We start from the raw sequence: 26151 nt of genomic DNA, 5'->3' as shown, positions 1-26151 counted from the left end.
TAGCTAAGATAACTGTACAATTTTATGAAAAATAGTTACTTTTTCAAAAGCCTGTCTTTTTTGGTTTGTTCCTTGTTTTGTCTTCTATTGAGTCTTGCAGTTTTCTCTTGATTTTTTTCGATGTACTTCACTCTAAAAAAAACATTTAAATCTCAATATATACAGGAGCTAATTTTTCAGCAGCTGCTCAATTTAGAACTCCGGAACACAAACTTCATAAAACATTCGTGAGTGGGAAAGCTGCCGTTACTGTCAACATCACTCGCCAACGTACAATCATTGGACATTAAATTATTTGAGGTACAATGACGATTATCTTACCAACAGGACATCAAAAACTGTCACATCTTATGTTTCACGGAATTGTGGCTGAATGATGACATGGATATTCAGCTAGCAGGATATACGCTGCAACGGCAAGATAGAACAGCACACTCTGGTAAGACGGGGGGTGGTGGTCTGTGTATATTTGTAAACAACAGCTGGTGCACAAAATCGAAGGAAGTCTCTAGATTTTGCTCGCCTGAAGTAGAGTATCTTATGATAAACTGTAGACCACACTATTTACCAAGAGAGTTATCATCTATACTTTTCGTGGCTGTTTATTTACCACCACAGACAGACGCTGGCACTAAGACCGCACTCAGTAAGGAAATAAGCAAACAGGAAACCGCTCACCGAGAGGCGGCGCTCCTAGTGGCCGGAGACTTTAATGCAGGGAAACTTAAATCAGTTCTACCTAATTTATATCAACATGTTTTACGTGCAACCAGAGGGGGGAAAATTCTAGATCACCTGTACTCCACACACAGAGACACGTACAAAGCTCTCCCTTGCCCTCCATTTGGCAAATCCTCTGATCCTCCTGATTCCTGCTTACAAGAAAAAACGAAAGCAGGAAGCACCAGTGACTCGATCTATAAAAAAGTGGTCAGATGAAGCAGAGGCTAAACTACAGGACTGTTTTGCTATCACAGACAAACATGTTCTGGGATTCTTCCGATTGCATTGAGGAGTACACCACATCAGTCACTGGCTTTATCAATAACTGCATCGAGGACGTCGTCCCCACAGTGACTGTACGTACATACCCTAACCAGAAGCCATGGATTACAGGCAACAATCGCTAAAGGGTAGAGCTGCCGCTTTCAAGGTGTGGGACTCTAACCCGGAAGCTTTTAAGAAATCCTGCGATGCCCTTCGACGAACCATCAAACAGGCAAAGCGCCAATACAGGGCTAAGACTGAATCGTACTACACCGGCTCCGACGCTCATCTTACGTGGCAGAGCTTGCAAACTATTACAGACTACAAAGGGAAGCACAGCCACGAGCTGCACAGTGACACGAGCCTACCAGACGAGTTAAATCACTTCTATGCTCGCTTCGAGGCAAGCAAAACTGAGGCATGCATGAGAGCATCAGCTTTTCCGGACGACTGTGTGATCACACTCTCCGCAGCCGACATGAGTAAGGTCAATATTCACAAGGCTGCGGGGCCAGACGGATTACCAGGACGTGTGCTCCGGGCATGTGTTGACCAACTGGCAGGTGTTTTCACTGACATTTTCAACACGACCCTGATTGAGTCTGTAATACCAACATGTTTCAAGCAGACCATCATAGTCCCTAGCCCACTAAGGCTACCTGCCTAAATGACTACAGACCCAAAGCACTCACATCCGTAGCCATGAAGTGCTTTGAAAGGCTGGTAATGGCTCACAACACCATTATCCTAGAAACCCTAGACCCACTCCAATTTGCATACCGCCCAAACAGATCCACAGATGACGCAATCTATTGCACTCCACACTGCCCTTTCCCACCTGGGCAAAAGGGACACCTACATGAGAATACTATTCATTGGCTGCAGCTCAGCGTTCAACACCATAGTACCCGCAAAGCTCATCACTAAACTAAGGATCCTGGGACTAAACACCTCCCTCTGCAACTGGATCCTGGACTTCCTGACGGGCCGCCCCAGCTGGTGAGGTTAGGTAGCAACACATCTGCCACGCTGATCCTCAACACTGGAGCCACTCAGGGGTGCGTGCTCAGTCCCCTCCTGTACTCCCTGTTCCCCCATGACTGCATGGCCAGGCACAACCACAACACCATCATTACGTTTGCAGACGACACAACAATGAAGAGACAGCACCTATCCCTCAACGTAACCGAGACTAAGAAATATGATTGTGGACTACAGGAAGAGGACCGGGCATGCCCCCATTCTCATCGACGGGGCTGTAGTGGAGCAGGTTGAGAGCTTCAAGTTCCTTGGTCTCTACAACACCAACAAACTAGAATGGTCCAAACACACCAAGACAGTCGCGAAGATGGCACGACAAAGCCTATTCCCCCTCAGGAAACGAAAAGATTTGGCATGGGTCCTCAGATGCTCAAAATGTTCTACAGCTGCAACATCGACTGGTTGCGTCACTGCCTGGTACGACAACTGCTCGGCCTCCAACCGCAAGGCGTTACAGATGGTAGTGTGTACGACCCAGTACATCACTGGGGCTAAGCTGCCTGCCATCCAGGACCTCTATACCAGGCAGTGTTAGAGGAAGTCCCTAAAAATTGTCAAAAGGCCCCAGTCACCCCAGTCATAGACTGTTCTCACTACTACCGCATGGCAAGAGGTACCGGAGCATGAAGTCTAGGACCAAAAGGCTTCTCAACAGCTTTTATCTCCAAGCCATAAGACTCCTGAACAGGTAATGAAGTTGCTACCCAGACTATTTGAATTGTCCCCCAACCCCTCTTTTACGCTGCTGCTACTCTCTGTTTATCATATATGCATAGTCACTTTAACTATACATTCATGTACATACTACCTCATTTAGCCAGAATAACCGGTGCCCCCGAACATTGGCTTCCCGGACTATCTGCATTGTGTCCCGCCACCCACCACCCGCCAGCCCCTCTTTTATGCTACTGCTACTCTCTGTTTATCATATATGCAGTCACTTTAACCATACCTACATGTACATACTACCTCAACTAGCCTGACTAACCGGTGCCTGTTTATAGCCTCGCAACTGTTATTTTTCACTGTTGTTTTTTATTTCTTTACTATTGTTCAACTAATACCTATTTTTTACTTAAACATTGCACTGTTGGCTAGGGCCGGTAAGTAAGCACTGTTGTATTCGGCGAACGTGACAAATAAACTTCAATTTGATTGAAATTCCAAGTTGTCGTGGCTAATGTTAGCTATGCTAGCTTGATGGCTAACCATTAGCTATGCCAGAGGTTAAGGTTATGGTTAAGGTTAGGTTTAGGGGTTAAGATTAGGGCTAGTTAACATGCTAGCTAAGTAGTTAAAGGGTTAGGAGTTAGGTTAAAGGGTTAAGATTGGGGTTAGGGTAAGAGTTACTTAACATGCTAAGTAGTTGAAAAGTAGCTCAAAAGTAGTAAGTAGTTGCAAAGTAGCTAATTAGAAAAATGATAAAGCTATCCATGATGAGATTCGAACACATTCACATTATACACCCACCTATCCTATCCTCCCCGACCAACCTCCCTCCCTCCAATCGTTTCTGTCTCAAGTAACCTACTGTCTTTATCTGTAATTGAAATGCACTGTATACAAAAATCGTGTACTGGTCACGAAAAAAAGTATGTTTTCTTGTGCCTGTCACAAGTTTCCAATAAGCAATTTGTGTCTATTTCACAATAATCTGTGATACTGGGTTGAATAGGCCTATGTATTTGGACCCAGGTCTGCACCTGGCCATTGCTGATTCTTCATATAGCTCTCAGTGCCATAGGCTGTCTGCCTAGTTCTGTATTCTCTGTGTATGGAAGACAAGACAAGCGGAGCCGGGCAGGTGAGGAATTCTAGAGGAAATGGAACAGAACGGGGGGGGGGCAGTTTGAGTAAAACACCAGACAGTACAGCCAGACAGACATTCTCTAGCCTGGAAACAGATGGGGATTCCTGCTGGGCCTGGAATAACAGTAATATACTCCAAAATAATGATTTAATATCCTGTAGAGCTGTGTTGGAATAGAGTGAATGAAGTTTGCAGTGCGTGTGAGTGTCTGTTTGCGTGTGTGTGTGTGCAGCAGGAAAGGCCCTGTTGTTTATCTATTGTTATCAAGTGTTCTTACTGTGGCTTTTGTAAAAGACATGGGCAGCTGGGAGTGAATACACTGAAGGCGGCTCTTTAGGCAAAATGTCTGTGTATGATTCTAGTGAAGTACGGTGAAAATCATTTACAAATTGAAAAATGAATCTTTTGTGTAGAGACCTACTATATTTTCTACAGCTGGGTGTCAATCACAGAGCCCTAAGGTTCAGATAATAGTAAGGCAACTTTTACATGGAAGCTCAGCTGTCAATGGCCAAACTCAGCAGAGGAACTGAGAATTAGAATGAGAATTGGCGTGATCTGTTATAAATTATAAGAAGAGCGTATGTAAATCTGACAAAAGTGATATGCTCAAAGGAAAGGTTAGACGGTCAAAATGAATGGCAATACAAACTGTAGTGTTTCCTGAGAAGGCAATTGTTTTAGTGCTCACTGGCATCTATCATATCATTGTGATTTCTATAAGCAGTGTATTGCTCTCCTCCTCAACATTTTGAGTTCATATGATCCAGTCCACATCAGCAGGGAATGACTCCAGAAATGTACTTAACAGTACACACACACTGAGAAGAGGTTTCTTTCTAGTGCCTTAAAGCTTAGCAGTAAACTCAGAAATGAACTGACTACAGTGAGAGCCAAGAGAAACGAGGTGCCCTCATTTGCTAAATGGGATGGACTGTATGAAATAAGAGTTAAACAAAGTGTTGCTTTGACGTTTTTAGCTCATAGAAGGTCCCCTACACAGTGCTGACAAATGCCATTTAAGACAAAGTCAAGAAGACACTTTACGAAGCAACAGCCTATTTAGTTTACTTATAAACAGGCAAACATTTTCAACATACATTTTAAAGAATGAGCTGAAAGTATATATATCAAGTACAAGTATCACCTACTATGTCACTACTAAGTCAAACTAAAGACCTCCCACATTGTCAGATAGCTATATAGATAGCTTCAGATAGCTTCAGTCCGTCACCTTATATCCCGGGCTGCAGACAAACACCTCATCATCCTCCTCTTCCTCTGTCCTGCTGTAGCCTTTAAACGTACTGAAGCGGCTCATGGTTGATGGACTGCAGCGTTAGATATCCCAAAAAAGTGATCCCCTGGGCTATCCCTCTCTTTTCCTGGACTACTCCTCTCTTCTTATCTGTCGGTCCCTATCCCACTCTTTCTCTATTTCAGTCTCTCTCTATCAGTCTATTCCGAAAGGTAGAGAGAAACTTGAGATACTGGCTATGGGTCAGAGAGCCAGAGGAAATAAGATATCACTCCCCCTGCCATACGAATATACATGATCGCACGCACGCGCGCACACACACACACACACACACCAGGAAGTGGTAGTGAGAGTTCCCTCCCCCAGGGTTTTCTCTGTCACAGACAGCGATTGTGTTTGTGTGTGTCTGTACGCACACACGCATGTGTATGCCTGTGTGTGTGCCTCTGTGTGTGTGTGTGTGTGTGCATGCATGCTTCCTCCTCTGTCTTTGTGTATGGGTGCGCCTGTGTGTGTGTGTGTGTGTGTGTGTGTGTGTGTGTGTGTGTGTGTGTGTGTGTGTGTGTGTGTGTGTGTGTGTGTGTGTGTGTATCTGCGTGTGACCCTGACCGCATGTGCATGGTGTTTCTGTGTAAAGTCAAACAGGGTCTCTATACCCTGACGTTGGGTCACAATGAGCCCAGAGCAGTCACAATGTTGAGTGTTGACAGATGAACTAGCCATAAGGGGAGTGCTAAGGACAGACGGGGGTGTGAGCCATGCATAGATCCTATATTTATACTGCTCTATACATTCACAAAACAGTAATAGAAACAACATGTGCAGCAGTGAGATCAAGACACCGATCACCATCCATAGAGCTGCTATTGCCCAGTTATCCCAGCATTATCTCCTCTATAGAGCTACTACTAGTAGTTCAGCCCATTATGAGAGAAACTTGACAAAGTTCAGTCAGTTTACCTGAAGTAGCCGAACTGTTCAGTCCCTGGTGTTTAGTAAGATTATGCCCCCTAGTGATGGGATCAAGGTAACTACAATAATTGATGAACACCACCAAACATCAGAATCTCTATCATATATGAGGAAGACAATCCACTAACTTCCTTAAGAACCACATTCAAGTGTCACTGTTGTGTTCTGCATGTGGACTACCAGTCAAAGTTTTAGAACACCTACTCATTCAAGGGTTTTGCTTATTTTTTTTAATTTAAATGTTTTTTTTTTTTACAATGCTCTATATTGTAGAATAATAGTGAAGACATCAAAACTCTGAAATAACACATATTGAATCATGTAGTAAACAAAATAGTGTTAAACTAATCAAAATATATTTTATATGTGAGATTCTTCAAATAGCCACCCTTTGCCTTGACAGCTTTGCACACTCTTGGAATTCTCTCAACCAGCTTCAATTAAGGTGTGCCTTGTTAAATGTTAATTTGTGGAATTTCTTTCCTTGTTAATGCATTTGAGTCAATCAGTTGTGTTGAGACAGGGTAGGGGTAGTATACAGAAGATAGCCCTATTTGGTAAAAGACTAAGTGCATATTATGGCAAGAACAGCTCAAATAAGGAAGGAGAAATGAAAGTCCATCATCACTTTAAGAAATGAAGGTCAGTCAAATGCGAAAAATTTCAATAACTTTGAAAGTTCCTTCAAGCGCAGTCGCAGAAACCATCAAGAGCTATGATGAAACTGGCCCTCATGAGGACCGCCGCAGGAATGGAAGACCCAGAATTGCCTCTGCTCTTATTTAGAATACAAGGCACACTTAACCATCACGGCAACCACTGCATTCTGCAGTGACACGCCATCCCATCTGGTTTGGACTTGGGGACTATCATTTTTTTTTCAACAGGACAATGACCCAATACACCTCCAGGCTGCGTAAGGGCTATTTGACTAAGGAGAGTGACGGTGCTGCGTCAGATGACCTGGCCTCCACAATCCCCCGACCTCAACCCAATTGAGATGGTTTGGGATGAGTTGGAATGCAGAGAGAAGGACCTGGTTGGGGGGGATACTATAAACTGGAACGGTGGGTTGACTGTTGGAGAGTTGAGCTATTGAATGCAGAGTGTTCTTGCCTTGTCTGTCCACCATCCCAGGCAGACCCTGATTAATGAGTTCTCCACTCAGGGTGAGTAACAGTAACGGCCCAGAAGCAGATTAGAATGCATTACGCATCCCTGTAGCAGACTGTGGTTGCATTCCAAATGGTACCCTATTCCTTTTACAATGCACAACTTTTGAGCAGGTCCTTTGGTGCTCTGGTCAAAAGTAGTGTAGGGAATATCCATTTGTGACTTTAGTGCACTATGTAGGGAATACCCATTTGTGACTTTAGCTAGGTGCACCTGCAAGGAGATACAGGGATAATTAAATAATTCTTAGTTAGGGGGTTAATTGAGAATTTGGCAGAGGTTAAACATAGGTTCATTGCCTTGCATGTTGCAATATGGTACACTACACGACTAAAAGTATGTGGACACCTGCTCGTCAAACACCGCATTCCAAAATCATGGATATTAATATTGAGTTGGTCCCCCCTCTGCTGCCATAACAGCCTCCACTCTTCTGGGAAGGCTTTCCACTAGATGTTGGAACATTGCTGCAAGGACTTGCTTCTATTCAGCCACAAAAGCATTACTGAGGTTGGGCACTGATTAGGCCTAATCCCAAAAGGTGTTCGATGGGATTGCCGTAAGGGCTCTGTGCAGACCAGTCAAGTTCTTCCACACCGATCTCGGCAAACCATTTCTGTATAGACCGCACTTTGTGCATGAGGGCATTGTCATACTGAAACAGGAAAGGGCCTTCCCCAAACTTTTGCTACGAAGTTGGAAGCACAGAATCGTCTAGAACCTCATTGTATGCTATAGAGTTAAGATTTCCCTTCACTGGAACTAAGGGGCCTAGCCCGAAACATGAAAAACAGCCCCAGACCATTATTCCTCCTCCACCAAACATTACAGTTGCCACTATGCATTCGGGCAGTTAGCATTCTCCAGGCATCCGCCAAACCCAGATTAGTCCGTCGGACTGCCAGATTGTGAAAGCGTGATCCATCATCCCAGAGAAGGTGTTTCCACTGCTCCAGAGTCCAATAGCGGCGAGCTTTACACCACTCCAGCCAACGTATGGTGATGCTAGGCGGCCGCTCAGCCATGGAAACCCATTTCACGAAGCTCCCGACGAACAGTTCTTGTTCTGACATTGCTTCCAGAGGCAGTGTTGCAACTGAGGAGAGATGATTTTTACATGCTTTAGCACTCGACAGTCCCGTTCTGTGAGCTTGTGTGGCCTACCACTTTCTGGCTGAGCCGTTATTGTTCCTAGATGTTTCTACTTCACAATAACAGCACTTACAGTTGACCAGGGCAGCTCTAGCAGGGCAGAAATATGACAAACTGACTTGTTGGGAAGGTGGCATCCTATGACAGCGCCACGTTGAAAGTCACTAAGCCATTCAGTAAGGCCATTCTACTGTCAATGTATGTCTATGGAGATTGCATTGCTGTGTGCTCGATTTTATACACCTGTATATGGAGTTGCGATATGGTAGCCTATATGTAGTTAGGGGCGATATCTGCCTAATGAAGACAACTGTGATTTTTGATGAGGTAGAGCATGATGTCAGTCTACTTACTCTATCCATTTCCTTTCTCCCTCCCTCTCTTGCCATATCTCTTTTTCTCCCTCACTGTTCTCCCCGTCCTTTACAGCAGAAACTGTGTGCTATGTAAGCTGTAAATCTCACTGGCATGTCGTGTGGGTGGAAGGGTAGAGAGCAGTAAGAGACCATCTTGCAGTTTCTCTGTGACCACTAGGTGTCTCCCTCAGGCCACAGGGTGGGGGGGGGGGGTTCTATCACTGGCAGGCTGAACACATGGCATCCCACTCTAACACATTCCTTCCTCTCTGTTGCACATCATCCATCAACACCACCACTGCACTGCTTCCGGGCTGCATCCCCCCAAGCTCCCATCCCTCAACATAACACTCCAGTCACCCCATATAGATGTCTACTCACAGAAACAAACATGACCTGGACACACAGACACACACACACACACCGATCAACAAAGAGTCCATTCCATTTGGATATCCAGATACTTTCTCTTAGGGATGGAGTGTATCAATGAATATCACTGTTTTAGTGTTTATGGTGCAACCCCATAAGCCACATTGGATGTTCAGTGTGTACTGAAGTCAGTCGCACAGGTACAGCTAATGTAATGCAGGGCCAGCTCAGCATGTTGTCTTACTGTGACCAGGTTACACAAGAGTTAAAGGAATAGTTCGCTCAAACCACAAAATGACCCATTGTTTTTTTTACCCTGTAAGCAGTCTATGGACAAGGTATGACAGCAATACATGCTTTGGTTTTGTGCACGTATTTCGAAAGTATCTAAAACGGATTGTGACGCTCAACGATGTCACGATTTGTGCAAGATGTGAAAAAAAATGCTAATATCGATCCTATGACATTAATGGGATTTGTGCCACAAGAAGCTAAATGGGAATTGTGCCATAAATGCATTTTGAAACAGTGCCAGGGAAACTAAACCAAAGCATGGACTGCTGGTCATACCTTGTCTACAGACTGCTTACAGGGTAAGGTGAACTATCCCTGAGTCACTGAGGTTGAGGGATGGAGGGTTGAGAGAAGGGGGCTGCTGACTTGCTCCTCGCTTTGTGGCCATGACGACACACACACACACACACACACACACACACACACACACACACACACACACACACACACACACACACACACACACACACACACACACACACACACACACACACACACACACACACACACACACAACTAGTAGTAAATCACATGGATGAGTAGAGCATGGTTTGATGGATGATGCAGAGGAGGGTGCGACCCCTCTCTCTCCTTCTGCACCTCGTCCTCTCTACACATTGATCCAATCTTCTCTCTGCTAATTGCACATCAATCCACTCCCTCTCTCGTTGCTTCCTTCGCCTCCATCAGCTCTTTTTTCCCCCATTCCATCCATCCATAAAAGGATCAGCCAACGCCCCTCTGTTCTGCACCTTTTCCCATGCTGCTGGACACACACACACACACACACACACACACACACACACACACACACACACACACACACACACACACACACACACACACACACACACACACACACACGCACACACACGCGCACACACACACACACACACACACACACACACACACACACACGACTAAAGGGAGGCCTGGAGGGCGGTATGGTGCCATATGACCAGATTAACCTACATTTCCACCTCACTGCGTATCAGTCAGACCACATTCACTCATCAACCCCATCATCACATCTGTGACATTTCGCATGACATTCCCAACGCCTCCTCCTCAATCTCCAGCTCTCTCTTTGAATCCCCCCCCCCCACACACACACACACACAGACAGCTTTCCCCCTTTTTCCATAGCAACAGTGAACTCCTGTGTGTGTGTACCTCTGAAGGTACCTTATGTGTACCTTCTGACCTTTTTGTAAACGAGAATACAACACAGTACCGTAACCATACTCTTATTTTTGAGAATGTGTGACTATAAATGGTGTAAAAAACAATAGGAACACCTTTCTAATATTGAGTAGCACCCCCTTTTGTCCTCAGAACAGCTTCAATTCATCAGGGCATCCCCCCCCCTCCCTTGATGTCTTACTCCCTCCCTATGTCTACCCAGGTCAAAAGTAGTGCACTGTGTAGGGATTAGGCTGTGATTTGGGATTGTAGCCTACTGATCCATTTCACCATGGGGTCTAAACCGCACTCTGTCTGTCCGATCATTGGGTTTATCTTTCAATTGTTTTTTATTTTATTTGTATCATTATTGTTTTACTTCACTTCTCAAAAATCATGCAGTACAACATTAATGAAGGTTGGAGGGAGGAATGAAGGGAACCAACATGTGGTGAGGAAGGAGGAGAGGAAGAAGGCTGGAGGAACGCCTGGAGTGGTATCCCCCCCATTCTGTCCTTGCTGATCTGTGCTCATGTTCATTGGGAACATTGGGCTGCTAGCGAGAGGATTAACTCAAATCAAAATTTTATTTGTCACATGCGCCAAATACAACAGGCCTTACAGTGAAATTTTTACTTACCTAGAGCAGGGGATCAGACTGGTCAGACTCGTATCTGGGACAACCCGCCCATGCTAGTTTATACACACAAAATGGAACAGTTTATATTTGGCATGAGTTGTGAAAGCAAACACTTTTAATTTAATTTTTCCTTTATTTAACCAAGCAAGTCAGTTAAAAACACATTCTTATTTTCAATGACAGCCTGGGAACAGTGGGTTAACTGCCTGTTCAGGGGCAGAACGACAGATTTGTACCTTGTCAGCTCGGGGGTTTGAACTCGCAACCCTCCGGTTACTAGTCCAACGCTCTAACCACTAGGCCACCTTGCCGCCCTTGATGGATGAGCAGAGAGAATTGACAAATAAAAAGTCTCTTTCTCTCTTTCTCACACACACACACACACACACACACACACACACACACACACACACACACACACACACACACACACACACACACACACACACACACACACACACACACACACACACGTATGGGACCCAACTCGCTGGAAAAAACACATGAATTTCACATGATCTCATGTGATAACATGATCTCATGTGAAATAACTGTAACATGGGATGCAACATTTCAACATGTGATACCATAAAACTGCACGTGACAACATTTGAGCACATGTGAAAACCCACGTGTCAAATGTCATTGAGAATATTTGACCTTAAAAAGCATAATTGGCATTACTTCAACTTAAACAGTCAGGTATCCTGCAGGTTTGATCTAGTTCCTGGTTTGTTCCAGGAACATCCCCAGGAATGCTTTTGGGCATTGTGTCATGGTCCCCTGAATTACTTGGGACTAAACCTCTCTTGAGATTTGAAATTCACAAAATCTTGGTTGCTAGGTATGTGAAGTTCCTGCTGCACCACCAGGTATGTGGCCCTAATGGAGGCTATACATTCTGTATCTTGCCAAGAATACATTTTTGCACTTTGCCTAAAGTATACAGAACAACTTGGTGTTATAAAATGACTGTGTGCTGCTGTATTCTGTATTCAGTTCATCTGAAACAAATCTTGTACTATTTTGTACTGGGACCACACTTGGGACTTGAATTGACACACTCAAACCGATGCACCTGGCACCTACTACCATACCCCTCTCAAAGGCACTTACATATTTTGTCTTGCCCATTCACCCTTTGAACGGCACTCATACACAATCCATGTCTCAATTGTCTCAAGGCTTAAAAAAACATTCTTTAACCCGTCCCCTCCCCTTCATCTACACTGATTGAAGTGGTTATAACAGGTGACATCAACAAGGGATCATAGCTTTCACCTGGATTCACCTGGTCAATCTAGGTCATGGAAAGAGCAGGTGTTCCTAATGTTTTGTACACTCAGTGTGTGTTGTTGGTAACAAATAAGTATCTGGTGGCACTGCTGAGACATGAATGCACTCCAGACCAAAAGGTTGCAAGTTCAAATCCAGAGATCATTAATGTCAAGTGTCCCTGAGCACTGCAAGGTGTTTTCAGAAAAATCGCACAATTATTGACATGATTATGGGTAACTTTAAGCAGTGCAGAAATGTATTCTTGCCAATAAATCTGTGGACGATCTCGGTCATGGCCACAGACCTGATGGCATCGCAGGAAATTCAGATGCTGTCATCCCCCTTATGGAAAAACCACATGATTTGAAAACTTTCTTTTGGAACACTTCACATGTGAAAACATGTTTTTGGAACATTTCACATTGTGGCATTCCCATACACATTCATTACCTATAACGCATCTCTGCACTTAGCAAAAAAAAGAGTGCCATCTGCACTGCTATTTTAGTTATTCTGACAATTATTTCACCACTGATTTAATTTACTTATTTGAGGGTTTTCTGTATAGTTGTCTAATGTTGGTTGTGAATATTATTCTGTTTCAATGTGACTCCTGAATCACTTTGATACAGAATTGTTTTTCTTGAGTTTATTTTTGACAAAGCTGAGATTCCCTTTGAAGTCCAAAGTGTAAGAATACAGGTGAAATCGGTTATTAACACAGGCGTGGTGACATAGCAGAAAGATCGGAATTCCATGAACCAAGAGGTTGTGAGTTCAAATCCCAGGTGAATAATAATTACTGTATAAATAAACAATTTAGTCATGTACATTAAAAGGACTGTTTATTATGACGACTTATTTTTGTTCCAAAATCATGTGATTTTCCACATGTGAAATCATGTGGTTGTTCCGTAAGGGTGCTGGTCAAAAGCATTGCGCTACAGAAGGGAATAGGGTGCCATTTGAGAGTCTGGGTGCGTCTCAGTGTCTCTTAGGTTGGTGGACAAGGCCTTGGAGGCCTGGAGGACTGAAGGAGCAGCTGTCTGGTTAGATTGGGGAGCCAAGTGAGAGTGGGATATCAGTGTGTGTGTGGCTGAGGTCAAAGGGTATGTATCCATCCCCAGCTGGGGCCATACTACTACCCTGACCCCTGACCCCCAGGACCCTGTACTCTCTCCAGGATCTGCTCTCCCACCCCTCCTTCAATACTCTCTGAACCAGGGTTGTATTCATTTGGGAACAACGTAGCAAAACTTTTTGCAACAGAAAACTAATATTAGGCCTGTCAGACAGACCAACTGTCACGGCCATTAAAAGAACTGGACCACGGTGCAGCGTGGTAAGCGTACATTTTCTCTTTTGTTTGAAATAACGCCGACAAAACAATAAACAATACAAACCGTAAAGCTTCAGGCTATGTGCCATCAAACAAAGTTAACTTCCCACAAACACAGGTGGGAAAAAGGGTACCTAAGTATGGTTCCCAATCAGAGACAATGATAGACAGCTGTCCCTGATTGAGAACCATACCTGGCCAAAACATAGAAATAGAAAATCATAGAAACACAAAACATAGAATGTCCACCACAACTCGCACCCTGACCAAACCAAAATAGAGTCATAAAAAGGATCTCTAAGGTCAGGGCGTGACACCAACAGATACATACAGTACAGAGATACACGCACCAGTATCTGTTACTCAGGCACAGACACCAACTAAGCTATCAGGAATATGTGATAGATTAAGGTTAAATTCCTGAAAGGGACAGAAGGGACAGGCTAATAAATAGCTGCTGGCTCAAAGAGTTGGATGACCTGCCAAAACCATAACAGGATCAATTTGTTTTGATTTTGCAATTCCAGCAGCGGTGACACTGGCTTCTTTGTTTCTGATAAGAGGAGAGAACAATGGGAACTGACGTTACAGGGACAAATAATACCATTTATTTAATGGAGTTAGTTAGTAGCCAAAGTGTTCCTCCTCTTAAGATCGCTTTCCCTGCATCTCAAGTATCTTTGTACAGAGTAGTAGGTCTGCGGTTCAATCGGCACATTACACTCAGAACCAGATTGGAGAAGCTAACGCTGAGGAATTTACACCTAGGCCACATGTAAACATTCAGAACGAGAATCTGAACTCAGGATGGCCCATACAAGACGTTATTAGGTCATTGTCCCAAATGGCAGCCTATTCCCTATATAGTGCACTACTTTTGACCAGGGCCCATAGAGCTCTGGTCAAAAGTAGTGCACTATGTAGGGAACAGCCTGTGTGCCAACAGAACACAGTAATCCTACCCACTCAGTCCAGATATAGCTAGTGCCACCGAATTCTTTAAGCCTTGAAATTTCTCCCGTCGCTCTTTATTTTTTATTTAACAACATGGAGGAGGAAAGCCTTCAGCTGGAATTACCAGCATTCCTCCCAGTCAGGGCAGGCAGACAGCTGACAGCTAAGCCACTAGCTAATGGGTAATCTACACTTAATGCCTTTGCTGTGATTGGTTCAGGATAATGACACGGTTTGAGTCAGGCCAATCTGGTGGGTTTGGAGTGACATGGCTTGTTCACGTTTATGTAAAGGTATCAGATCCCCCATTGGTCAAAAGTCTCCATGGTGGCTAGAGATTCCCCTTCTTCTTCTACTACTACTTCTGTTAAATCAGTGTTCTCTACTACCCCACTCCTCAATGTTGCTTTGAGGGCCTAGGCAGGCATGCTGGACCATGGTACCCGGCCCTGAAGAGACAAAAAGTTGGGGTGGTCAGCGAGCCATCATCCAACTTTCACCCAGAGTGAATACATTTTTCAGACCTAGTAGACTGGAGTCTAAAGAACACTTTGGTAAAGGAAAGGATCCACCACACACGTTCAATGCACATCACAGGAGGCTGGTGGCACCTTAATTGGGGAGGATGGGCTCTTGGTAATGGCCGAAGCGGAATCAGTGGAACGGTATCAAATACATCAAACACATGGTTTCCATTTACTCCGTTCCAGCCATTATTTTGAGCCGTCCTCCCCATGTAAAAGGACAGAACAACATATGAACAGCCACAGTTCCAGCCTGGCTGTATTATTATTAACGATATCTGCTGCTGGCATCTGACCCTGGTTTACTCTGTTATAAATATCCTCACTCATCTTCTCTCTTAATCGAGCCTGTTTATGGACACACACATACAGTACACACAATCTTCTGTGGTAATCTAGCCTGTTTATGGAGACCCACAGAGAGGAAAGACACTCCGAAGGGGTTTGAGAGAGAAGAGTGAGGCAGGTGAAGAGCCCTATTTTCCCAACTCCTCCCTAAGAACACACCACCAAAACCCTAATGATGTCTGACAGCATCTCTCAGTCAAAATAACGGCTAATGGAACATAGAACATTGTGGTTCATTATAGAACAAAACTTGCCATCTTTGAAGTTAATTGAAAAATATTTAAATAGAATTTGCTTAAGCTGGCCAGCAAGCCCCCCAAAAAAAAATTAATAATAATATGTATCATGTATCCATCCTCAAGTCACAAAAAATGTATGATTCAGAAGAGCTACTGTAGCCCCTAGTTAACTATAGCCTGCTAATCCAGACGTTAACCACAGCCCCCTAACTCAAGCATCCTTTCCATTTTCTGGCACAGTTAGACAAGTCTTTAAATGTAACAATGTGCTACCGATCCGGTTCATCCTAAAAATCGGTCCTGTGGCCCTAGTCAGTTCAGCACATACATACAGGACGGAGCGGAGGGAATCCAGGCGGGTCCACATATCTTCCACACACTTCCCAGTGCACGGTAATATACAAAACACAGCCACCGACAATTTATTATTGTCTATCTGTGAAGGTATCCCTAGACCTCGTCCATGCATAGTGTGAATACGTTTCATTTAGATGCTTGACGACAGTCAACAGTGTGATGATTCCCAATATGCTGAAACCCTTAGCCCCTATAATACATCAGGTTTAAGGCCAAGAATGAGTGGGGGGGATTCAGATGGCAACTAATGCTTCTCATCAGAATGGTCTGAACGTTCAGTCCTCTGACTAAAGTGTTATCCATGAAACAAATACAAACATATGACATGCTACTGTAACAGGGTAGGTTATGGCCTCTCAAGAAATGTGCATTTAATGTTCTAGCATTCTTATTGCTTGGTTCAACTCTGATGACAATAAGGCGTGTTGTGATTGGCACCACTAGCAGATAGGGAGAGATCGCGAACGTCAGGTCTTCCCAATATGAAAATGTGATGCAAGGGGTAGGTCACGTTCTGAATACTGTTTTCTATTTTACAATGTGTACAAGTTTGCTGCACATTACTGATTTATACATGTGTGGGTATATGGTACCTGTTAGGGAAGAGAGGCTTTCTGGAATGTGCTCAGTATATGATTGCTGTAAATACGTGTGTTAGCTAGCATGCATCCATGTAATGGTCACATAAGCCCACTGCTAACACAGTTGTCTTCATGCTACAGATTTTGTCATCGACAGCCATCAATATCGTTAAGCCCTGTACAACTAACGTGCTGTTTCCTATTTAACAACAGCAACAGAAATAAATGATGCTCAGCTGGGACCACTGGCTGATGTGATTTATTTGGACAAAACACAATGCAAGGAGAGTATGATTTACATCTGTTACACTACAACAGAATTCCTGTCTTTGACCGAGCCAAACAGCGATCCAAGAGATTACACCTGAGCCAAGATCATTACATTGTGTGTATCTGTTTGGACAAATTGTACTATGAGATAAAGCTCAGATTATTTTCAGTTAAACATCAAGCATGTCTCAACAAATTGCAGGAATTTGGTTGTGCCGGTGTCTCTTGTTGTATGTATCAATTACGCTGTATACCGTGAACTCTCTGCATTGAGAGATTTGCCTCTGTGTAGCACAACATTGAGTTCTGATATTACTGCCCCCATGACTCCCCATGTTTATTGTTGTCGGCTTGGTTGAGGCAGTAGCCAAACTGTACCCTGAGGATGTGTAGCATACCCTTGAGGCCTAACTCAATGACTCTCCCTGTACTGTTTCAGTGTCAGATGTGGTTTCCCAAACAAAACACAGATCCGGTTTCTAAAACAGCTTCCACCGCCAGCGTGGTCAATCACCCAACCAGGGCAACCGAACCTACACTCTACTCATTACAGGTCTACATCCAGCCATGATTCATACCATGTAAACAAACACTCAAAAGAGGCAAAGTGGTAAATGCTGGGTAAATGGACCATTCTTTCACAGAGATTCTGCTAGTACTGTCCCTACTAGTTGCTGCTAAAGAATGGCGATTCTTTATTCAACGGAGTCATCTGATGAGAGTTGCTCTGAGTATTATTCCCAAAATGCTGGGCCTGAGTTTTGACAGATCAAAAGGGGTGCTGTGAAGCTGGATGGCAGGGGACCAGGGGTGCAGTCAGAGTAGACACTGAGGGAGTGATGAGGGAACGGTGGCAGTGTGGCAATAGGGCAGAGGTCTATTTATTCGTGTGGCACATCAACTACGGTCCGGAGAACAAGGGCTCTTGGTACAGAGGAGACTATGGCCATTCAGCCTTTACCACCAGGCCTAGAGGAACAGCTGACCATTACAAGAGAGAGGAGAGAGATGGAGGGGAGATACTGAGGGAGGTGGAGGGGTATTGTTACAGGAGATGTGTCAGGAGAAAGTGTCACACATCCATTCAGTCATTCTGTTCCTAATTGGAGAAAATAGAGGGGCTGGGCAGGGGTGAGGTCAGTATGACTCAGCCACAGTAGGTCATCTACCAGTTTTCATTGACAGCTACTAGGACCAGGGGGCAAAGACAACATGCCTTTTGTATGGAGACGCATCTACAGATAATTTAATCTAATTGAATTCCCATAGCAGGTGTGTCAGTGTGGAGGATAGGAAATGGAAACTCTGTGAGGGAAAAACACTCAAAAACACTACACCATTAATATAGATAAAATGGGAATAAATACATATTCAAAACAAGAGTCTTATGAATGAGCACAGACGCACCACCGCGAGCCATAGTCATTTCACATTACGCAACAACATGTATGTCAGTTAGCTAATGGAAGTACATTGTGCCCCCAGGTAAAGTGAAGGTCATTGTTCTCTTCCACTATCTTTGTATCATCCACGGATTCCTTTAGAAGTTGAGAAGGATCACGACAATACATCACACTATACAGCTACCCCCCACCCCCCCACCCACAGTCCCACCTCAGATATCCTAGGACTGGTTAAATAATACAGCCATGGCATGACACAGTCTTATTCGTGAGCGCACCAGAACAAGAGCTAGCATATCCTCAGAAAATCCAGAATGATCCAAATGGACTCAACTACAAAACGGAAACATACTACACCCGTCACTGAACAACACAACACAACCCTATAGGTGTGCAATGGCTAGCCCTGTAGCCCTATAGGCAGGCTGGTAAAGATTCTTCAACATGGCCAAAGTCCACCATGGCAAGAACAATCAGGTAATTATCGCTCGTTCACCTCGACCAACTAAGCCCCAATGGAGGAGAAATGTGTACATTGCATACAGAGGTACAGCTGAATGCATAGAGTAGGTACTCACAATGTAATGTGGAGTCCTCAGGTAGGAGAACATGGTTCCGAACAGGTAACCGGGCCTGTACCGGGTCTATGTCCAAGGCAGCGGCTCTGTTTAGTACAGTCCAGTAACAGTAGTCCAGTCCCGGTCAGTCCTGCATGCTACCAGCGTGTTGTACTGTTCCAGAGAATGATGGGGCCTCTGTCGGCCACTGATTAAAGGATCTTAAGATTTCGATTTAGAGCCACGGTGTTCTCTTTAAATAGGAGCTCTCATTAGCAGAATGACCTCAGTCACCACAGGGTGTTATGTAAGAAAGAGAAAGAGAATCAGAGAAGGGAGTTGAGAAAGAGCGAGAAAGAGAGAGAGAGACCGAGAGACTGAACGGGTGGCCATACTGTGCGGTCAGCCAGAAGACCACAAAAGGTCAGAGGTTATGACCCCTGAGTGGTCAAAGTTACTGGTTCACACGCTCCAGTTACACAGACAGACATTTTATCACCTGTACACAACCACATGCTCCTCCTAATCTAACTCCAAAAGGCCTAATCTCAGGGTGTTGTCGTACATGCTGCTAATGTTACGCTGGTCTCTTATAATCTTGTCAATTCAGCGTTTGGTGAACAACTTTGATAAACCATTTACAGCTCTCTCAAAATGCACCATTGGGTGTGTCCACAATCATAAAAAAATAGACATCACAAAAATAAGTTATTAATTGCACTCCTTTTCTATCCCTTTCTGACAAATAACATCCAGAAACGGCAATTATCAAATTTGGCTGGAAATCCATAGTGGTTTTATGTGGATGAAGCTTATCAAGAACAGCATTGGAATTGACAGCTGTGCACTGACAGCTGTGCACCAGCCTTGAAGACAAAAGCAAGTGGCTGAGCTTTGACGCCCATTTAAATAGATTATCTGTCCAGAAAAAACACCAACATCAGTCAGTCAACTTCCCGACTGTAACACTTGCCATTCCCAAATCCTATCCCTGTCCATCTCTGGAATGTTGGTCACATTCCATAGAGGTGGGAAACCGGATATTCCCGCGTTCCGGAGAGGTGCAGACATTGAGACCGCCTTTACACACACACACACACACACACACACACACACACACACACACACACACACACACACACACACACACACACACACACACACACACACACACACACACACACACACACACACACACACACACACACACACACACTTCATCTAGCCTTAGCCAATATACCACGACTAATGGCTGTTCTTATGCACTACGCATCGCGGAGTGAATGGATACAGCCCTTAGCCGTAATATATTGGCCATATACCACAAACCCCCAAGGTGCCTTATTACTATTATAAACTGGTTCAAAGTGTAATTAGAGCAGTAAAAATACATGTTTTGTCATACCCGTGGTATACGGGTCTGACATACCACGGCTGTCAGCCAAATCAGCATTCAGGACTCGAACCCCCTAATTTATAAAAAAGAACACACCAAACCACCAGTCAACCTTTTAACCAGAACATAATGTGATTTGACAGCTAGAGTTCATGTTTGACAGACAGCATATTGTGTTTCAATCCAGTGGGGGATTCACCCAGGCTTCCATGACACCCACATCAAAGCTATTGAAACATCAATACAGTACAGCAAAAATGAAAGCCATTATAAGAGTGCTAAAAAGGTAATAATATAGTCATTATGTCTGATTCAGGTTGTCAGGTTGGGGGGGGAGTCCTATTAAAACACATATCTGCTCTCAGGAGATGTCTGAATACCAGGCCAGGGCGATGCCCACCCCACACCCTCTGTTGAACAGGGCAGGACAAGGCTTAATTCACAAAGGGTTATACTCCTCTCCTCCTCCTTACCCACCAGGCAGGGTGCGTCTCTGTCAGTATACCAGCAGCCACACCTCTATGTTGACCCAGTGTTAGGCTGAGGATATGTCAATACTGGCCAACATCAAGCAAAGTGTCGGAGTAGAAGTGAGTAGACCTACATGCATTCAGTTTTGAAGTGGCAAATTTACAAACACCCCCACACACCCTCCTCATAGTGCTATAGGATCCCTCAGGAAGGGTATGTATGGCAACGGCTCCTCCAAACTGACTGAATAATTCACAGCTCTCTGGTTGGTAGTTACCCCCTCCGAGTACATCCCCACAGTGCAGGCTGGATCCCCATTGGAGTTGGGACTTGGCCACACTGAGTTTTAGTATCTGAAGAAAAAATGCAATGATTGATTGAGCCAATGACTTTCCTATGGGGTTCATACTTTGAGAGACAACGGAGGGTATATAGGCGCCCAGTAAGACCTGGGCTGGCCTGGTTCCATACTGTCTATGCTGTAGCCAACTCTCCTGTCGTTGTTTTGTTGACAGTATTGGGACTAGGCTAAGCCTGGGTTATTTTTAACATGAGAGAGACGCCACGAAGGGACATAGCAACATCCGAAACCCCAAACCGCTAGTGTGGGCACAGTCTTCTTTCAACCAGACACACTCAGGAAGTGAAACAGAATTGATGTCTAGAATTGTGTAGAGGCGCTCTGGTTAAAGCTGTTTTCTGTAACATGGGTTAGTTAGCATATGTAGTTCTAAAAAAGAAGACAAGCAAAAAAGCAGGAATGGCAGAGAGAAACTTATTCTGATACAGTGGGGCAAAAAAAGTAATTAGTCAGCCACCAATTGTGCAAGTTCTCCCACTTAAAAAGATGAGGCCTGTAATTTTCATCATAGGTACACTTCAACTATGACAGACAAAATGAGGGGGAAAAAATCCAGAAAATCACATTGTAGGATTTTTAATGAATTTATTTGCAAATTATGGTGGAAAATAAGTATTTGGTCACCTACAAACAAGCAAGACTTCTGGCTCTCACAGACCTGTAACTTCTTCTTTAAGAGCTCCTCTGTCCTCCACTCGTTACCTGTATTAATGGCACCTGTTTGAACTTGTTATCAGTATAAAAGACACCTGTCCACAACCTCAAACAGTCACACTCCAAACTCCACTATGGCCAAGACCAAAGAGCTGTCAAAGGACACCAGAAACAAAATTGTAGACCTGCACCAGGCTGGGAAGACTGAATCTGCAATAGGTAAGCAGCTTGGTTTGAAGAAATCAACTGTGGGAGCAATTATTAGGAAATGGAAGACATACAAGTCCACTGATAATCTCCCTCGATCTGGTGCTCCACGCAAGATCTCACCCCGTGGGGTCAAAATGATCACAAGAACGGTGAGCAAAAATCCCAGAACCACACGGGGGGGGGGCTAGTGAATGACCTGCAGAGAGCTGGGACCAAAGTAAGAAAGCCTACCATCAGTAACACACTACGCCGCCAGGGACTCAAATCCTGCAGTGCCAGACGTGTCCCCCTGCTTAAGCCAGTACATGTCCAGGCCCCTCTGAAGTTTTCTGGAGCGCATTTGGATGATCCAGAAGAAGATTGGGAGAATGTCATATGGTGAGAGATGAAACCAAAATAGAACTTTTTGGTAAAAACTCAACTCGTCGTGTTTGGAGGACAAAGAATGCTGAGTTGCATCCAAAGAACACCATACCTACTGTGAAGCCTTTTGCAGAAAAAAAGCCCCAAAGCATGATGTTTCAAGCCCCAAAGCATGATGTTTCTCATGCTTTGGGGCTTTTTTTCTGCAAAGGGACCAGGACAACTGATCCATGTAAAGGAAAGAATGAATGGGGCCATGTATTGTGAGATTTTGAGTGAAAACCTCCTTCCATCAGCAAGGGCATTGAAGATGAAACGTGGCTTGGTCTTTCAGCATGACAATGATCCCAAACACACAGCCCGGGCAACGAAGGAGTGGCTTCGTAAGAAGCATTTCAAGGTCCTGGAGTGGCCTAGCCAGTCTCCAGATCTCAACCCCATAGAAAATCTTTGGAGGGAGTTGAAAGTCCGTGTTGCCAAGCAACAGCTCCAAAACATCACTGCTCTAGAGGAGATCTGCATGGAGGAATGGGCCAAAATACCAGCAACAGTGTGTGAAAACCTTCTGAAGACTTACAGAAAACGTTTGACCTCTGTTATATACCCTTTGTTGGCAATGACAAAGTATTGAGAAACTTTTGTTATTGACCAAATACTTATTTTCCACCATAATTTGCAAATAAATTCATAAAAAAATCCTACAATGTGATTTTCTGGATTTTTTTTCCATTTTGTATGTCATAGTTGAAGTGTACCTATGATGAAAATTACAGGCCTCGCTCATCTTTTTAAGTGGGAGAACTTGCACAATTGGTGGCTGACTAAATACTGTTTTGCCCCACTGTAAGTGATGTTACACAACCAACAGGGTGTTAAAAAAGCACTGTCCTTCCACTTTACCAGTTCAACACTGACATGAACAAACTATCAAACAGCCGAGCAGGAAAATTGGATAACATAATGGCCTTGAAAAGGTTATTTTACAACATTCACAAGCCAGGGCAATGGCATTTAGACTAAATATCACTTGTCTGTGAATGGGGAAGGATTTTTATTTTTTATTTGACCTTTATTTAACTAGGCAAGTCAGTTAAGAACAAATTCTTATTTTCAATGAAGGCCTTGGAACAGTGGGTTAACTGCCTTATTCAGGGGCAGAACGACAGATTTTTACATTGTCGGCTCGGATGGAGAGATGGAGGCCTGAAATAGCGAGAAGGGAATGAGGATAGGGGAGAGGATTGATAGACAGAGTGCGGATTGGGAGACGACAGAGAGACAGTGTAACAGTAGAACTAAAGCCACGTATCTGCTTTTGGAGCAGTTGATAATTGAATTAACATGGTGGAGGGATGGAGGGTGAGAGGGATAGGGAGTGATGGAAGGATGTGCCAGTGTGAATCCAAGACACAGCAGGGTTTAGGATCTCTCATTTCTACTATCTCCCTTCAGGCTGTACAAATGAGAATTTCAGGAAACCGAAAAGTACAAAAACAACTCTGTACGATAACAGAACCCAATCTAATTCCATCCTGTCATCTTTGGTGGAATTGATATAATAGAAATGTGAAAATAGTCTACTAACACAACACGATGTACATGAGGTGTACTAACTGAAAACTGATGGATGTTCCTTGATAATGGTTTCTCAACAGAAACATGATGCTTTATGAAACATTGTAGCTTTGCCTATAGTTCTAGGGATTCTACGTCATGGTGAGAGGCATAGGAATAAGCCTTGAGGGAGAATGGACTCCCTATTAGAGGTCGACCGATTAATCGGAATGGACGATTAATTAGGGACGATTTCAAGTTTTCATAAAAATCGGTAATAAAAAATATATATATATTATTTTTTACACCTTTATTTAACTAGGAAAGTCAGTTAAGAACACATTCTTATTTTCAATAACGGCCTAGGAACGGTGGGTTAACTGCCTTTTTCAGGGGAAGAACGACAGATTTGTACCTTGTCAGTTCGGGGATTCGTTTTTGCAACCTTCCGGTTATTAGTCCAACGCTCTAACCACCTGCCTTACATTGCACTCCACGAGGAGCCTGCATGGCAGGCTGACAACCTGTTACACGAGGGCAGCAAGAAGCCAAGGTAAGTTGTTAGCTAGCATTAAACTTATCTTATAAAAAACAATCAATGTTAACATAATCACTAGTTAACTACACATGGTTGATGATATTACTAGTTTATCTAGCGTGTCCTGCGTTGCATATAATCGATGTGTTGCCTGTTAATTTCTCACTGAATCACAGCCTGCTTCGACAAACGGGTGATGATTTAACAAGCGCATTTGCAAAAAAAGCACTGTCGTTGCACCAATGTACCTAACCATAAACATCAAAGCCTTTCTCTAAAATCGATACACAAGTATATATTTTTAAACCTGCATATTTAGTTAATATTGCCTGCGAACATTAATTTCTTATAACAAGGGAAATTGTGTCATTTCTCTTGGATTACGTGCAAGCAGTCAGGGTATATGCAGCAGTTTGGGCCGCCTGGCTCATTGCGAACCGTGTGAAGTCCATTTATTCCTAACAAATATTTAGACTTAGGGATGCCATCCGTTAGATGAAATACGGAACGGTTTCGTATTTCACTGAAATAATAAACGTTTTGTTTTCAAAATGGTAGTTTCCAGATTCTACCATTTTAATGACCAAAGGCTCATATTTCTGTGTGTTATGTTCTAATTAAAGTCTATGATTTGATAGAGCAGTCTGACTGAGCGATGGTAGGCAGCAGCAGGCTCGTAAGCATTCATTCAAACAGCACTTTCGTGCCTTTTGCCAACAGCTCTTCGCTGTGCTTCAAGCATTGAGCTGTTTATGACTTCAAGTCTATCAACTCCCAAGATTAGGCTGGTGTAACCGATGTGAAATGGCTAGCTAGTTGGCGGGGTGCACGCTAATAGCGTTTCAAACGTCACTCGCTCTGAGACTTGGAGTGGTTGTTCCCCTTGCTCTGCATGGGTAACGCTGCTTCGAGGTTGGCTGTTGTCGATGTGTTCCTGGTTCGAGCCCAGGCAGGGGCGAGGAGAGGGATGGAAGCTATACTGTTGCACTGGCAATACTAAAGTGCCTATAATAACATTCAATAATCAAAAGGTATATGAAATACAAATCGTATAGAGAGAAATAGTCCTTTAATTCTTATAATAACTACAACCTAAAACTTCTTACCTGGGAATATTGAAGACTCATGTTAAAAGAAACCAATACCTTTCATATGTTCTCATGTTCTGAGCAAGGAACTTAAACATTAGCTTTCTTACATGGCACATATTGCACTTTCACATTCTTCTCCAACACTTTGTTTTTGCATTATTTAAACCAAATTGAACATGTTTCATTATTTATTTGAGGCTAAATTGATTTTATTGAAGTATTATATTAAGTTAAAATAAGTGTTCATTCAGTAATGTTGTAATTGTCATTATTACAAATAAATTACAAATACATTAAAAAAATGTGCCGATTAATCGGTATCGGCTTTTTTTGGTCCTTCAATAATTGGTATCGGCGTTGAAAAATCATAATCGGTCCACCTCTACTCCCTACCCTGCCAGACTTTGATCTGTTCCAGTCTGTCCC

General features: G+C 43.7%; 1 protein-coding gene across 11 annotated transcripts in view; it reads right to left on the bottom strand.

The window, feature by feature from the left end:
- The window catches only part of arhgap12b (Rho GTPase activating protein 12b), a 99617-nt gene that overhangs the window by 33152 nt on the left and 40314 nt on the right, over positions 1-26151 (bottom strand). Inside the window, exon 1 of one of the 11 annotated variants that reach the window (XM_052506754.1) lies at positions 19109-19266. The exons of 9 other annotated variants lie outside the window; for them this stretch is intronic. In XM_052506754.1, coding sequence (XP_052362714.1) covers positions 19109-19141 — 33 coding nt within the window. In that variant the 5' untranslated portion in view covers positions 19142-19266. Of the gene's footprint in view, positions 1-5072; positions 5366-19108; positions 19267-26151 lie in introns of those variants that run through there. One more of the 11 variants, XM_052506743.1, reaches the window with a different exon arrangement.

This window comes from Oncorhynchus keta, chromosome 4 (genome assembly GCF_023373465.1).
Source record: "Oncorhynchus keta strain PuntledgeMale-10-30-2019 chromosome 4, Oket_V2, whole genome shotgun sequence".
Taxonomy (NCBI): Eukaryota; Metazoa; Chordata; class Actinopteri; order Salmoniformes; family Salmonidae; genus Oncorhynchus; species Oncorhynchus keta.
This window is presented reverse-complemented; position numbering and strand designations above follow the sequence as displayed.